Genomic DNA, 12800 nt, shown 5'->3' with positions numbered 1-12800 from the left:
AGCCATAAGTCAATTAAATGTTAGGGAATGTCTACCAAAAAAATGATGCCTGAGTTCTTTTTGACAGTAATCACGTAACTCTGTCAGTTGTCCATTAAGCAAATTCCCAGTTCACAATAATAAAATTATGTCATCAGGTAGCTCATCTAAAGAGAACCCACAGTAATGTGCAAGGCACTCTGGGAAATCTAAAAAAGAAAAAGAAGTGTCTCTTCAAAAGCATATAATCTAGTAAGGGGCCAGACAAAGCACCAGAGAGAGAGAGAGAGAGAGAAAGAAAGAAAGAATTCTCACGCTCGTTTCTGCAGCGGCTGGTGAGAAAGCTGGTAGAGCACGGCAACCAGTAAGTATGCCTCGACAAATTTGCTATTTACCTTTAAAATGTTTACTTGAACACAAACTGAGAAACGCCACAGTCGAATATCTTATCAAATAGAATCTAGTCAAATAGTGCTTCTTAGTGTGATTTAATGAGTTTATGTAGGATTTAAAAAACACCACCACTGTGAATTAAAAATAGATCCTTTTAATATACATATTTTCACTTCTGTTAATTCAACACTGATTTCTACTATGCATGCACAGTCACTGGGTTGAACTTGCTTCATATTTCTTTCTTTCCCAACATGCGGCAACAAGACGGCTAAGCTGAACTGGTTATTCTTAAAGAGTACAACGTACCTTGTCCTCAGAGTTTTATCAACTTTAATGTTTCCAAAGAGCCCCATGAGGCTGCTCAGCACGCTGGCTTTTCACTGAAATTTCCTATTTGGAGGATGGCAAGACAGACTAGGATCTTCCCAGGTCTACTGGCTGCTTGCATTCACATCACAGCTTGGCTGGGAAAGCAGTAGAGACTGAATAATAAGTAGATCTCCTCCAACCACAGCTGGGTGAGAGAGCTTCATTTTTAGAAAGTAAATCGAATCATGAAAACCTCCCTAATGGTGTGATTTGCTCCAGGGTTCTTTTGATACTTAAGAAGGGAAATATTAATCCTTGTGCACAGTACTCTTATTTCCAGCTTCGCAGAGTTTTCTTCTCCAGCCGTCCTTCTGCAGTGAGGCGATTTATTGTACTTGCAGCAGAATGGAAAGCATGAAGATGTCTTTCATAATCGAGGTGGTGATAGCCTTCTCATTTCCTGCCAAATGGATCAGACCACACTTTTAACCCTATAGAAAGAAAGATGAATCAAAACAGGATTCGCTTTTAAACTTCCTACCACTTCCCTCAACTGCAAACAAGCAAAATGACATCAGAATTGAGTTGTGCAATTTCCATGTAGTTTGAGACAGTGCGGGCAAGCTGCCGGAAGCCTGGGATGCTACGGCTGGGCAGCCGTGGCCGCCGTGAGACTTAAATGGCTCACAAATTGCCCCACAACAGGAAGCTATGTATCTGGCCTAGTCAAAACATAAATAATCATTAAAAAAAAAAAAGTTGCCTCAGATTACAAGAGTTTTGGTTAATAAACTGGAAACCTCTCCTTCTCACCCAACTGGGATCATCTGAAAGTAACTTAACCATTTCAGCCACAAAGGGAACTTCAGAGCTTCTGGAATAAAGCAGAATCCTGCCTCAATTAAAATAGCTCTTAAGTAAACAGCCTTTATACCCACGCGGGCAGGGTTTAACTAGGTGCTTGGTCTATCGGTCTAAAGGACAACCATTCACCCTTGATATTCGATCGCACACCTGTCACATTTTTATGCCCATTTATCAAATGCACAAGAGGAATGTGCCAACTCGCAAAACGTATTTCGGGGTGAACTGTTAAAAATAAATCTTGGGGTGGCTCCTATAAAATAGCAACTTCTGTGCAATGAAAGGCACAATCACCCGCCAGCCTCTGCACTCAAAAGATTTCTTCCACCCAGGGCAAACACACACACCCCACACAATGGCATAGATGCGATTCTGTTTTGATTTCTAAGTTTACCTGGCGGCTGCACATTTTCTTGAATAATACCGGCTCGATTTATGGCTTGCTCCTTCTCTGAAAAACACAATAGAAAAACTGCTTTTACAAAGGTCGGGGGTGGGCCGTGGTGGTGGAAATCTTTCTATTTATGTGGGACAATGACATGGGACAATTTGGAAACAATATACACAAGACGCAAATACTCAAAGCTTTTAGGTTATGGACGTCAGATCCTACAGAGCAGAAAGACTGGGTATTTTCAATAAGAGCAAAGAAAGCTGTACTTCAAAAGAAAAGCTCTCGACTAACATCTTTTCTCAGTGATCTCAGCATTTTGGAAAGGCAACAAAACAACAGAAAAAGAACAATTTTGAAAGAACTGGTGGGCGTGATATTATGAGGAGAAGGCTGCTGAATTGAAGGAACAAGCACAATTAACAAGAAAACGATGTAGTTTCTATGTCTCAAATGTGCTCCGCTGAAGGACCAGACCCAGAGCTAAATATGCTATGTTTTTGATAGGAAATAGAGCAGAAAATTAATCTTTGGGTGGGTGGCTTTGGTTTGGATAATTGAAGCTTCCCTAATTGATTGCAGGTGCTGTGCCAATTAGTAAGCGTGTTCCAGCTACAGCAGCTCAGCCCATCTCTTTGGAGATGTCCAACAGGCAAGAGCCAAGAGAAATTGGGCATTTTATGTCTGTGGGCTTCAAGCATTCTGACACATCTTTCTAAGTGGTTTAGAATAAACCATAGGTCTGTGAAAACAAAGACTTATTATTTTAAGTATCTTGACAAACAAATGGTGACTTTTTAGGGGAAAGACTTGGAGCCAAAGGATGTTTACTACTAAATTATAGTAATTAAATGTTGTAATCAGACCTTTGTCTTAATCAGGCTGACAGTGTTTCTTGAAATCCACATTTAGCTCTTATTTAATATTAGGCTGTTTCCTTTATTCTGGCCTCTGGATTCTCATAAAGTTATAAGAAGCATAAAGGTACAGGAACAGCGATTTGCCAAATCGAATATTCATTGAACTCACTTCTCCAGTGATGTGACAGAAAGTCAATCCTAAGTGACCTACCTGATAGTTTTATCAATGCTAAGTTTTGCTTTGGCAAATAAAACACTGGTCAATAAGGATTATGTGAATCTTGATATCTAATTCTAAGACAGACAGAGGGAAGACACAGCATAATGAAGCCCATTACAGACAATGGCCCGATGGTTTCCCTGGGCGTTTCTGAAAGTAGCAGGTAAGTGATAACCAAGACCCTCAGGACAAGCTTTGCCAAAAGGCTTCTTCCATCTAGAATGGATAATGGAGCTCTCCGGTGTCAGATTTTCTAAAATAATCCAACACAAAAGGTGATCTCACTTCCTAAGACATTAAACTCCTGTAGGATTGAGCCCTCCTATACTGTCAACATGTAAGGTCTCAAAGTACGGACGTGTCTCAGATATGCTCTTAGAAAATGCCAACCAGTGAAAGACTACACTGCCATCTATAGTGCCAGGAACAAAAATAGATACGCTTTTCCATGCCTAAAAGGTCCATTTGCCAGCATTTTGGAAGAGATGAGTTTTTTTTTTTATTTTTAAAGATTGAATTTATTTATTTTAGAGAGAGCATGCACACACGCCAGCGGGGTGAGAAGCAGGGGGAGAAGGACAAACAGACTCTGGGCTGAGTGTGGAGCCCAATGTGAGGCTCCATCCCACGACCCTGAGACCAAGATCTGAGCCAAAAATCAAGAGTGAGACACTTAACCAACTAAGCCAGCCAGGTGCCCCTGGAAGAGGTGAGTTTTTAAAATAATAATCAATTGCCAGCAAGCTTTCTAACCATAGATCTAAGAAAAATCAGACAGCCGATGTATTGAACACATTCTCCAAGAGGCGGGTACTGGGAAGACACTGGCAGACTGCCAAACACCAAAGGAAGTTGACTTTTGATAGCAAGGACAGAATGTCTAATTGTATCCTAACCTCTTACAATGCAACAGAAAACCAAGTGAAGAGAAAGGAATCCCTGTCTTCACACTTTCTTGCTAATTGCTAATGAGGTTCAAGAGAGGCTAAGGATTTATTTAAAATAGACCATAATCTCTTTATAATCCTTGTCCTTATGCAACCACCTCCGTTTTTTTGGCTTGGACAGCCAATTTAAACCGATTTGCTGAACTAGTTCCTATCAAGTGATAACCGGTATTAGCATCCTATCTACAGTCCCTGGTTCTTTAATCCATTAATGTTTTATAAATACTCTAAAGCAAAAGCAGTCTTATATAAATTCATGATATAACAAAAAGGCACTTTATAATTTGTGAATGCGGAATATGCTAAAAGGAAAACAAACTAGTCCCTCCGGATTTAGCAGTATGTCTTGTTGAAGTTGACAGTAAGTTTTTATTTTGTTATCATTAAAGAAACAGCAAGTGTCTAGAAACCTCAGGAAAAGAGCAATGCTGAAGTCAGAGGTTTACCTATGTGAACAAGTCAGGATAAGCTAATTACTGACTTTTCAGTAGTGAGCATGTTTCTATCAGGAGTGAAATGATTAAGACGCAAACAGGCAATACTGGGCCTGGAGTTTCCTAATGCCCGTTAGAAAAGGCCCCACTCCAGTGTCTCAGCAAGCCCGACTCTGCCCCCTGGTGCTAAGGCAGTGGTGTGATTTGTAGTTTTAATTGAGGATCGTTATCTCTAATCAGAGGGCCAAAGTGTTATTATTATTAAAACTAGTAATGCGTGTGGGCGGGCTGATTCTCCAACTGAAGTGATGTAATCCACCTAATAATTTTGAAGTCTCTGGAAATGAAAACATATCTTGATATTAAATGTCCATACTGTCTAACAGCTCTACTGTGTGACTTGTTACTTTCACATCCACAACCACGCAGCAAAGGAAGACAGTGTTCCCCAGCGCCCGCTGACAGCTGACTGCCTGAGCACCAGGGCTTGAGGCTTGAGCGCAGGAACGGCATCTAGAAACCAAAAGCAGGTGCAGAAGGTCAGGACCCCGGCGCCCTGCCCAGTGAGACAATGGCCTCAGGACCTCTCCCCGCTGTCTCCTTTTGGTCACAGTTAGTTAAAAATAAAAGCAGCTTGAAACCTGAAGTAATTGGGCAAATGGCAACATTTGAGTATGGACTGTATATGAGATAATAGCATTGTGTCAATATTAAACTTCCTGGCTTGGTTAACTGCATTGTGGTTATGTAAGAGAATGCCCTTGTTCCTAGGAAATCCAGGCTGCAGCATTTGGGAAGGAAAGCTCACAGAGTCCTGAACTTACTCTCAAATGGTTCAGCAAAATAACAGAAATAATTATACGTATATGTAATTATGTATGTATATGTGTATGTATGCAGGTATGTACAAATCTGTAACACAGCACTTTGGGGGAAGCAAATGCATCAAAATGTTCGCTGATAAATCTAGGTGACAAATAAGCAGGGATTTATCGTACTATTCTTAGGTCTTTTCTGTTGGTTTGGATTTTTTTTTTAATAACTGAAATACAAAACTGCAAAACAAGTTTTTAGGAAGTCCTTACACTTCCTTGTGACTGTTTCGTGATTATCTCACGTACTTCACGTAACTTTGATTACTTCAAAGGATCTCTTTTTAAACAGTAAATAAAAAAATTAAAAATTACTTGTTCAGTGTTTCCATTCTGCTGCTATTACCTAGAAATGTCCTCTGTCTGCCTATGGATGGGGTCAACCAGGACCAGAGGCAGAAGGGACCCAAGAGCCGTGGTGGCAAGTGTGAACCAGTGGCTGAGGGGGACCAAAGGGCCAATGGAGGCACCGACTCCTCCCAACACTAGAAACACTTTGGCTTCCTCATCAGAGAGTCTGGTTAAATCCAGGGAGCTCTGTAATGCCAGTTAGAAAATAAGACTTTAGACTGTCCCTGTACTGCCCTGGACTCTCCAGTGAAAGAAATAAAAAGCATATTCCAGCACCTGGCATGGCATAGGGAAAATGCCCTTCTGAGTTAAGAAGTATTCCCAGGTCAAGCGATTTCTCACAACCCTGTTCCGACTCTGTACAACAGACTTCCAGCTGGGCCAGAAGGTGCAGCAGTAAGGCGACCATGTGGGAGAAGGACTGAGGTCCCCTCACGGCAATCCCGAGATCCCGTGCAGCCTTTCCCTCTGCTAGTACACACTCTGTGCTGTCTTCAAGACATGAGAAACAGGGCATCATTAAGCAGCAGACAAGGTTGGGGAGTCAGGCTCTAGTGTCCACCCAGCAGTTAACGTGCTCAGTGACTTTGGACAAGTCACCTAAGTGAGGCGATGGAAGGAGCATGGGTTTTCTGGCAAAACTCAGGATTTTATGCTTCTGTGCATCTACTTAAAGTTAAAAATGAACAGGATCACTGAAAGTGATCCTATTCTGTCTCATCTCACAGGCTGGTATAAAATACATGTTATTTTTAAAAGGCCATATTCAGGATCACAGTCTAGTTCTAGGACACAAAGCCAGATTAGGCTCTGAGCTACAGCAGCTGTACTCTCCCTGAAATGGGGGCTCTTCCAACAAGCCACGCAGTGCCAGCAGGATGAAAGCTAAAAAACATCACCTGGGATTCCCTCCAGGAACACAGCAGAACTGTCCCCATACTTCCAGTTTAGGCTTGCTGACCACCAGTGCCAACGCCGTCTCCCCAGGGCTCATTTTGGACTCAAGTGTCACGTGCAGAACTGACTTTGTCATCCCCGTAACACTTAGGAAAGTCTGGCTGAGTTAGTGCAAGAGCTGAAGATCACACTGAATGTCAACATGAAATCCAATAAGGCAGTCTTGTCAGAGCAGCTTGCCTGCTTTTAAGGCACAGAAGATTGCCTTGATTTTATATTATCTAAGCAGCCTTCCCCTACTTCCCTGCTGCCTCAAGATGTGCCTGCATGGCCCGTGTCTGGGCTCACCAGCATTAGTCAGACTGGCTCTGGTAAAGGGTCAGTGCTGACCTGACCCTTGGGCCCAACATGGGAACGTGGGTTCCTCCCTTGCCAGCCACAGGCCCTACTTCTCCAGGACCGGATGTCTGGCCTACATTGTCCTGCACTTCCAAGAACTGTGGCCTTCTCCTTGGTCTGCCCAGAGTCCTGGGGAATACATCGTATGAAGGATGGTCGGGAGAGGAAGACCCAACAAGAGAGGCTAAGAAGGACTGGCTGAAAGGCAGGAGCAAAAGAGCAAAGGCAAGATGACTGGCAGCGGGGGTGGTCAAAGCAGCTCAGGGAAGACAGTGTTTCAAGAAGAGAAACATTGTCTTCCTTCCAAGAGGCCTCTCTTGGGCCTCTCACACTCACAGATGACCACACTTCCTGTGTTACGAGAATGGAAGTCATCACGCGGAAGTGCCCACAAATTCCCAACATCAAACCTTTATTTAGCTGCATCCGTACCTGCCCTTCCTCCTGAGCTGGTGGAAGAGGTGTCCTGCCTTCAGTCCAAGGCTTTCCGCCACCTGATCGCAAGATCCCCTACTACCTGTCACTCTATGGATTATCTTCATTCTTCTTTGTTCAGAGCCTTCTTGGCTGCCCCATGTCTCCCTAAAACAAAACTCTCCCTAGGCCCTCTGACCTGCTGCAAATACACTCTTATCATTCTTCTCTCCATACAAACACCTTTAAGTAGCTAACTGCGCGGAGCAGCCTGCTCTCTGCCCGCCACCAAAACCACTGAATGTATTCTTCACCTTCTTTTTCATAAATCTACTGACTATTTCTTATCTGTCTCCAATCCTGCTGACCATAACCCTCTTCATCAAGAGTTGCTTTCATGGGACTTGTGACTGCAGCTTCTTCTGGTTTTAACCCTCTTGCCCTGGCCACTCCTTCTCCATCCATCTCCTTCGATGGCTCTCTTTCCTCTGAACAAGCTCATCCTCCTCACTCCCAAAACCAATTCCTTCTTGCGTTTCTTAGTTAATGACCAGTGCCATCATCTACTCTACTGCCGGAGCCTGGAAACTGTCATTCTCCTTCGTCTCTTCCCTTACCCTGTGGAGTTCACTTTTTAACTACAACTCCGCAATTCAGTACTTCTCCCCAGTCCTATAATCACCACTGGTTTGGGCTACAGTCACCTCTCCCGACTCTCCTGTGACCACAGCAAGTACAACCTTCCTCTATTTGGAAATCTTGTTGACTCCAAGTAAGAGTGGATCCGATCGTCTCACTCTCCCAATTAAAATACTTCCACAAGCCTCCACGGGCTAGACGCTGGGGACAGCAGAGGGCTGCGGAATTATTTTATTCAAGCAAGCATGACGATCAAATTCAAAGAGCAAATGGCATGACAACAGACTTTCTCAACAGCCGTGGGGAAAACTGGAGGTTCTAGACATTTTTCTGACAAACAAGGATGACTTGCCAGTGACAAACGCTCCTGAAAGAAATATTATCAGATGCACCTCAGAATGAAGAAAAAAGACAGTGGAAAGGAGTGAGATGTAGAGCCTGGTGAGTAAAGAATGCAGGCAAAGAGAAACCATCAGTGAGTGCACAAACCCTGCTGGTACTAAGTGACCAGGGAGGAATAAACACACAGTGGCGTGTTACGAGGACCAAGGCATTCTCCCCAGGTCTTTGTATATTCCCTAGGACGATAAAGATACTGACTAACTTGAAACAGTAATCAGGAAAGAATAAAAATACAATGTAGAACTTTCAAAAGAATAGAGGAGAAAAAGAAAGCTTGAAGTTGCAGAAAAAGATAAAAAAAGTTATAGAAATAGACAAATAGAAAACACAAGGTAAGACGGGGCAAATAAATATATCAGAAAACATATATGAAAGTGAACTCAATCCAACAGTTAGGAGAAATTATCAGATTGGGTTAAAAAAATCCAGTTTAGGCTGGTTATGAGATTTGAAGACAGATGCCAAGGGGCCCCTGGGTGGCTCAGTCAGCTAAGTGTCTGACTCTTCGTTTCGACTCAGGTCATGATCTGAGGGTTGTAAGATAGAGTCCCGTGTCAGGGCCCCCACTCTGTGGGAAGTCTGCTTGCCTCCCTCTCCCTCTGTCTCTCCCCTGCTCTTTCTCACTTTCTCTCAAATAAGTAAATCTTTAAATAAATAAATAAATAAAGACAGGTGCCAAATCTAAGAGGATAAATACTAACTAGTAAGAGGAAAACACTAACCAAAACAATGATGGTAACTCATATATTGATAAAATAGGACTGGGGAGGAATGGCAGGGACAAAGGGGACCCTTCATACAATGATAATTGGAAAAAAAAAATCTCCAGAATATTCTCTATTGTGTGCACCTAATGATATGGCCTAAAGATACCTAAGTAACAGAATTAAGAAGCTTGGTCTGGAATCGACATATGCAGAACCCTGTACCCAATGATGGCAAATACTCACTTCAAGCACAGAAGGAACATTTCCAAAACTGACCTGTACTAAGCCACAAAGCAAATCCTGACCAATATCAAAGAATCAAAAACATACAGTCCTCATTCTTTAATCACAAATGCAAATAAGGTAGAAATCAGCAACAAAAGAACCACCAGAAAGACTACTGTGGCCACTGAGTAGAGAATGAGTTAGTAGCTGGGGCCTGGCAGAAGCAGGGAGACCAGCTCAGAGTCCAAGGAGCGGGTGAGGGAAGTGGGTTGGATGACGGTGGGGACAGTGAGATGGACAGAATGCTCTTATCTTGTCTGGTTATGTACACCTGGCACCTAACACAGTACCAGGTACACAGTCATTGCTAAAATCCGAGTTATAAAAAATGCAAAAGAAGCTACATAGATACTGGTTCAAGCGCTAAAACAAATTGCAGCTTCATCCATGGCCTGGTCACAAATACCTCACCTGCTGGGACACCAGTTTACTGCTAGGTCCGACAGCCCTGCTTACATCTCGTTGTCTCACATCCCTGTCTTATGGCTCCTTATTTTTAAAACACTTTTATGGGACGCCTAATATAAACCATACTAGGTGTTTCTATACCTATTATCTTATTTATTATACCCCCAAACTTATAAATTGAGCCCTATAAACTCCATTGTTGGATTTAGAAGTGACTGAGCACACTGGTTGAAATCCCAGATCTGACTCATTGGCTGTGGGTCCTTGTACAGTCACTTAACTGTTCCATACCTCAGTCTGTCCACATATAAAATGGGCGTGATAATCACACAGCAGCTACAAAGATGGTTGTGAAAACTACACGGGTTAATATATATAAAGTGCTTGGGATACATGGCACAAGTCCACACTTTCATCACTGGATGGACGAGCACGTCTCAGCCCATGCACATCCTGGGCCGGGTAATTCTGTTGTGGGGGCTGTCCTGTGCACTGTGGACGTTTAGCAGCATCCCTGGCCTCTATCTGCTAGATGCCAGTAGCACCCTCACACCGCCCCACTCCACCCTCAGTTGTGATGAGAGAAAATGTCTCCAGATAGAACCAAACATGCCCTGGGGGACAAAATCGTCCCCAGCAGAGAGTCACCGCTTTAGTCTTCATAATGGAAATTTTCCCAGCGGGACCCAAAGCACAGCCCCTTGTCCCAAGTTCAATTCTAGATGCCTTAAGAAGACAGCCTGGGGCACGGATCTAGGCAGGATGATGGAACCAGATTATGCGGGGCTTCATCCCACCCTCTGTCTACCCCCACATGTGGTGCCTGGACATAGGCTGGGAGGCAGAATGCACAGGGCCATTTCAATGCTGGGTGATGAAAGAAGCTACCAGGAAACGTGAGTGTGTACTTAAAACGCTCTGCCTCCAGAAACCAAATGTTGTAGCATTTGTAACGGGCAGAGCGTTTACACAGAGCTTTTGCCTTCAAATCGCCAGGCTTTCAGCCTCTGCTAATATTCTCCAGGGGGCAGGGCTGGCCCTCTTCCATCTTCAAGATGATTCAGGTTTCCTGGAGAACAAAATGAGCCTCTAATGCCTAATATTTTCTCTCCGACAGATGGTTTCAGATGTATCAAAGTGCTAATCCTTGCTGAGGTATAGGCCTCCAGGAAGGAGAGTTTGGCTTTTAGAATGATAGAACTTGAATGATTAAGGAGGAAAATGAGTCCCAGGATATTCACCATTGTCATGTGAGCAACCCGCTTAAAATGAAGGAAGACAGAAGAATCTGAAAAAGACCTGAGGAAAACTCAAAAACCCAGGTTAACAGTTTAGGTTTGAAACATTTCCGCTTAAAGCTGTCTCTGGGCGTGGAAATGAAGTGCAATAAAAACACCTTCAGGCTCAGGAAGATTAGGGCTCCATCTGCCTCCCTCCAGTACCACCATTCCCAGCTTCCGAGTGTGGGAGAAGCCCTGCATACACTGGGCAGGGCTGGAATATTCGCCTTCCAACTTACTAGCTCTGTGACCTTGGGCCTCTTATACAACCTCGCTGAGCCTCAGTTTTCCATCCTGTGAAAGGGGCATTAAAATACCTACCTCAAAACGCGGTTGTGGATATTAAAAGATTCAATGTTATGCCTAACCTGACACAGTAAGCGTTCCGCGAATGTTACCTGTGAGCATGAACTAGTATTTAGGGTCAACTTACTATGTGCCGACTGCTTTCGTTACCACCTGGGAGTCTCAATGGAGACTGAAGGGTCTTATTTTACCGATTACAAATAGCAATTTACAGATGCGGATGCTGAGGGTACGAGAGACTGAGTCACACTTGTCCACGGTCACAAAGCCGCACACAGCAGGACTCGAACCCGGGAGTGCCTGACTCCCGAGCCAAGCTCTTTCCACGGCCCCACGAGCAGGTGTGGGTCGGAGGGGAGGGGGTGTTACTGAGACCAGGCCACCGCGCGGGGTCACAGGTCACTCACGGTACTCCTCCAGCCGCATGAGGGGCCGGAAGTAGATAGGGTAGAAGGCGGCGCCGATCAGGGAGATGAAGCCGCCGAAGATGAGCACGGTGCGCAGGTTCCGGGACATAGCGCCGGGTAAGGGGTTGCCCCGACCCGCTGAGAAACCCGCACACTAGTAGCCGCGGTTGGCGCCGCCGGGCCGTGACCCCACCCGGAAGAGGCGGAGCTGCTTTCGCTTCCGGGCCTTGGAGGCGGGGCTGGGGGAAGGGCGGGGCGAGATCGTGCAGGGGTGGGGCCAGGGGTGGGGCCAGGGGCGTGGCTATGGGTGGGCGGAGCCGGGCGGGAGCGGGCGCGGGGCGTCAGTGCTGCTCACCGCTTCCCCAGCACTTACTTGTTGGAGGTTGCGCCTGCCCAGCGCCCGCGGCGTGGTGAATGGGGCTCTTGCTTCGCAGGATCCTACGGGCCCTCTTCTGGCCCTTGCGCAGCCCGCAGCCCCGTTCTCCCTAAGTGCACCATTCTCCTGACCTCTTTTATCACCCCCTCCTTTATCAGCCAGGCTTCCTCATTCTCCGTCCCCCACCATTTGATTTTAGTGCCTTTCTACCTCAAGCTGCGTGTTCTCTGTGACTCGCTGATTTAAACCTCATAATACCAGTTGGCCCATTTTACAGGTCAGGGAACCCCGGCTTGGCCGCGCGGCTTTGCACAAGTCATTGGGTCTCCTTGAGGACAGTTGGAAGAGAGGAGAGACAAAGAGGCAACTGGCCTGCCCCAGGACGGCCTGCAGGGGGCTTCTAAACGGAGCCACAGGGACTTCTGGACCAACAGTAGCAGGGGAGCAGTGTTGTTTCAACGTCTATACTACAAGGAGATTTGCTCTGACTCCGTTTTTCTATCCCCCCCTTCTCTCTCGCCGTTCCCTCTTGCTGAATGTCTGGGTTACCAATGAGGTAGGGATAAATACGGTCAGTGCAACTCAGAGAGCCGGTGGCCAGTCCAATTGATGGGACCTTGGGGTTTTGCCTTACTGCCTGGGGTGGGGGCCACTGAG

At 45.2% G+C, this 12800-nt stretch overlaps 1 protein-coding gene across 2 annotated transcripts; it reads right to left on the bottom strand.

Moving 5' to 3' along the window:
- Positions 1-451: 451 nt before the first annotated feature.
- SMIM20 (small integral membrane protein 20) lies at positions 452-11996 on the bottom strand. Of its 2 annotated transcripts, none has more exons than XM_080797666.1 (3): positions 11768-11996; positions 1943-1999; positions 452-1175 (listed from the first exon to the last, which is right to left on the bottom strand). In XM_080797666.1, the coding sequence occupies exons 1-3, from the start codon at positions 11874-11876 to the stop codon at positions 1138-1140; spliced, it is 204 nt and encodes a 67-aa protein (XP_080653792.1). In that variant the 5' UTR covers positions 11877-11996; the 3' UTR covers positions 452-1137. The 2 variants fall into 2 exon arrangements, with proteins under 2 accessions (XP_080653792.1, XP_080653791.1); XM_080797665.1 differs by having other exon boundaries at positions 507-1144; positions 11768-11968.
- Between the last annotated feature and the right edge of the window lie 804 nt (positions 11997-12800).

The sequence above is a fragment of the Martes martes genome (genome assembly GCF_963455335.1).
Source record: "Martes martes genome assembly, chromosome: 2".
NCBI lineage: Eukaryota > Metazoa > Chordata > Mammalia > Carnivora > Mustelidae > Martes > Martes martes.
The sequence above is the reverse complement of the archived record's forward strand: the minus strand, read 5'-3'. Positions and strand labels throughout refer to the sequence as shown.

Excerpts from the sequence above, each read along its gene's own strand:
- SMIM20 (XM_080797665.1), bottom strand. The coding sequence starts at position 11,876 with ATGTCCCGGAACCTGCGCACCGTGCTCATCTTCGGCGGCTTCATCTCC. Across the intron at positions 2,000-11,767 it reads CATGCGGCTGGAGGAGTACC|AGAAGGAGCAAGCCATAAAT; the intron begins GTGAGTGACCTG and ends TGTGTTTTTCAG. Across the intron at positions 1,145-1,942 it reads AGAAAATGTGCAGCCGCCAG|GAAATGAGAAGGCTATCACC; the intron begins GTAAACTTAGAA and ends TCCATTTGGCAG.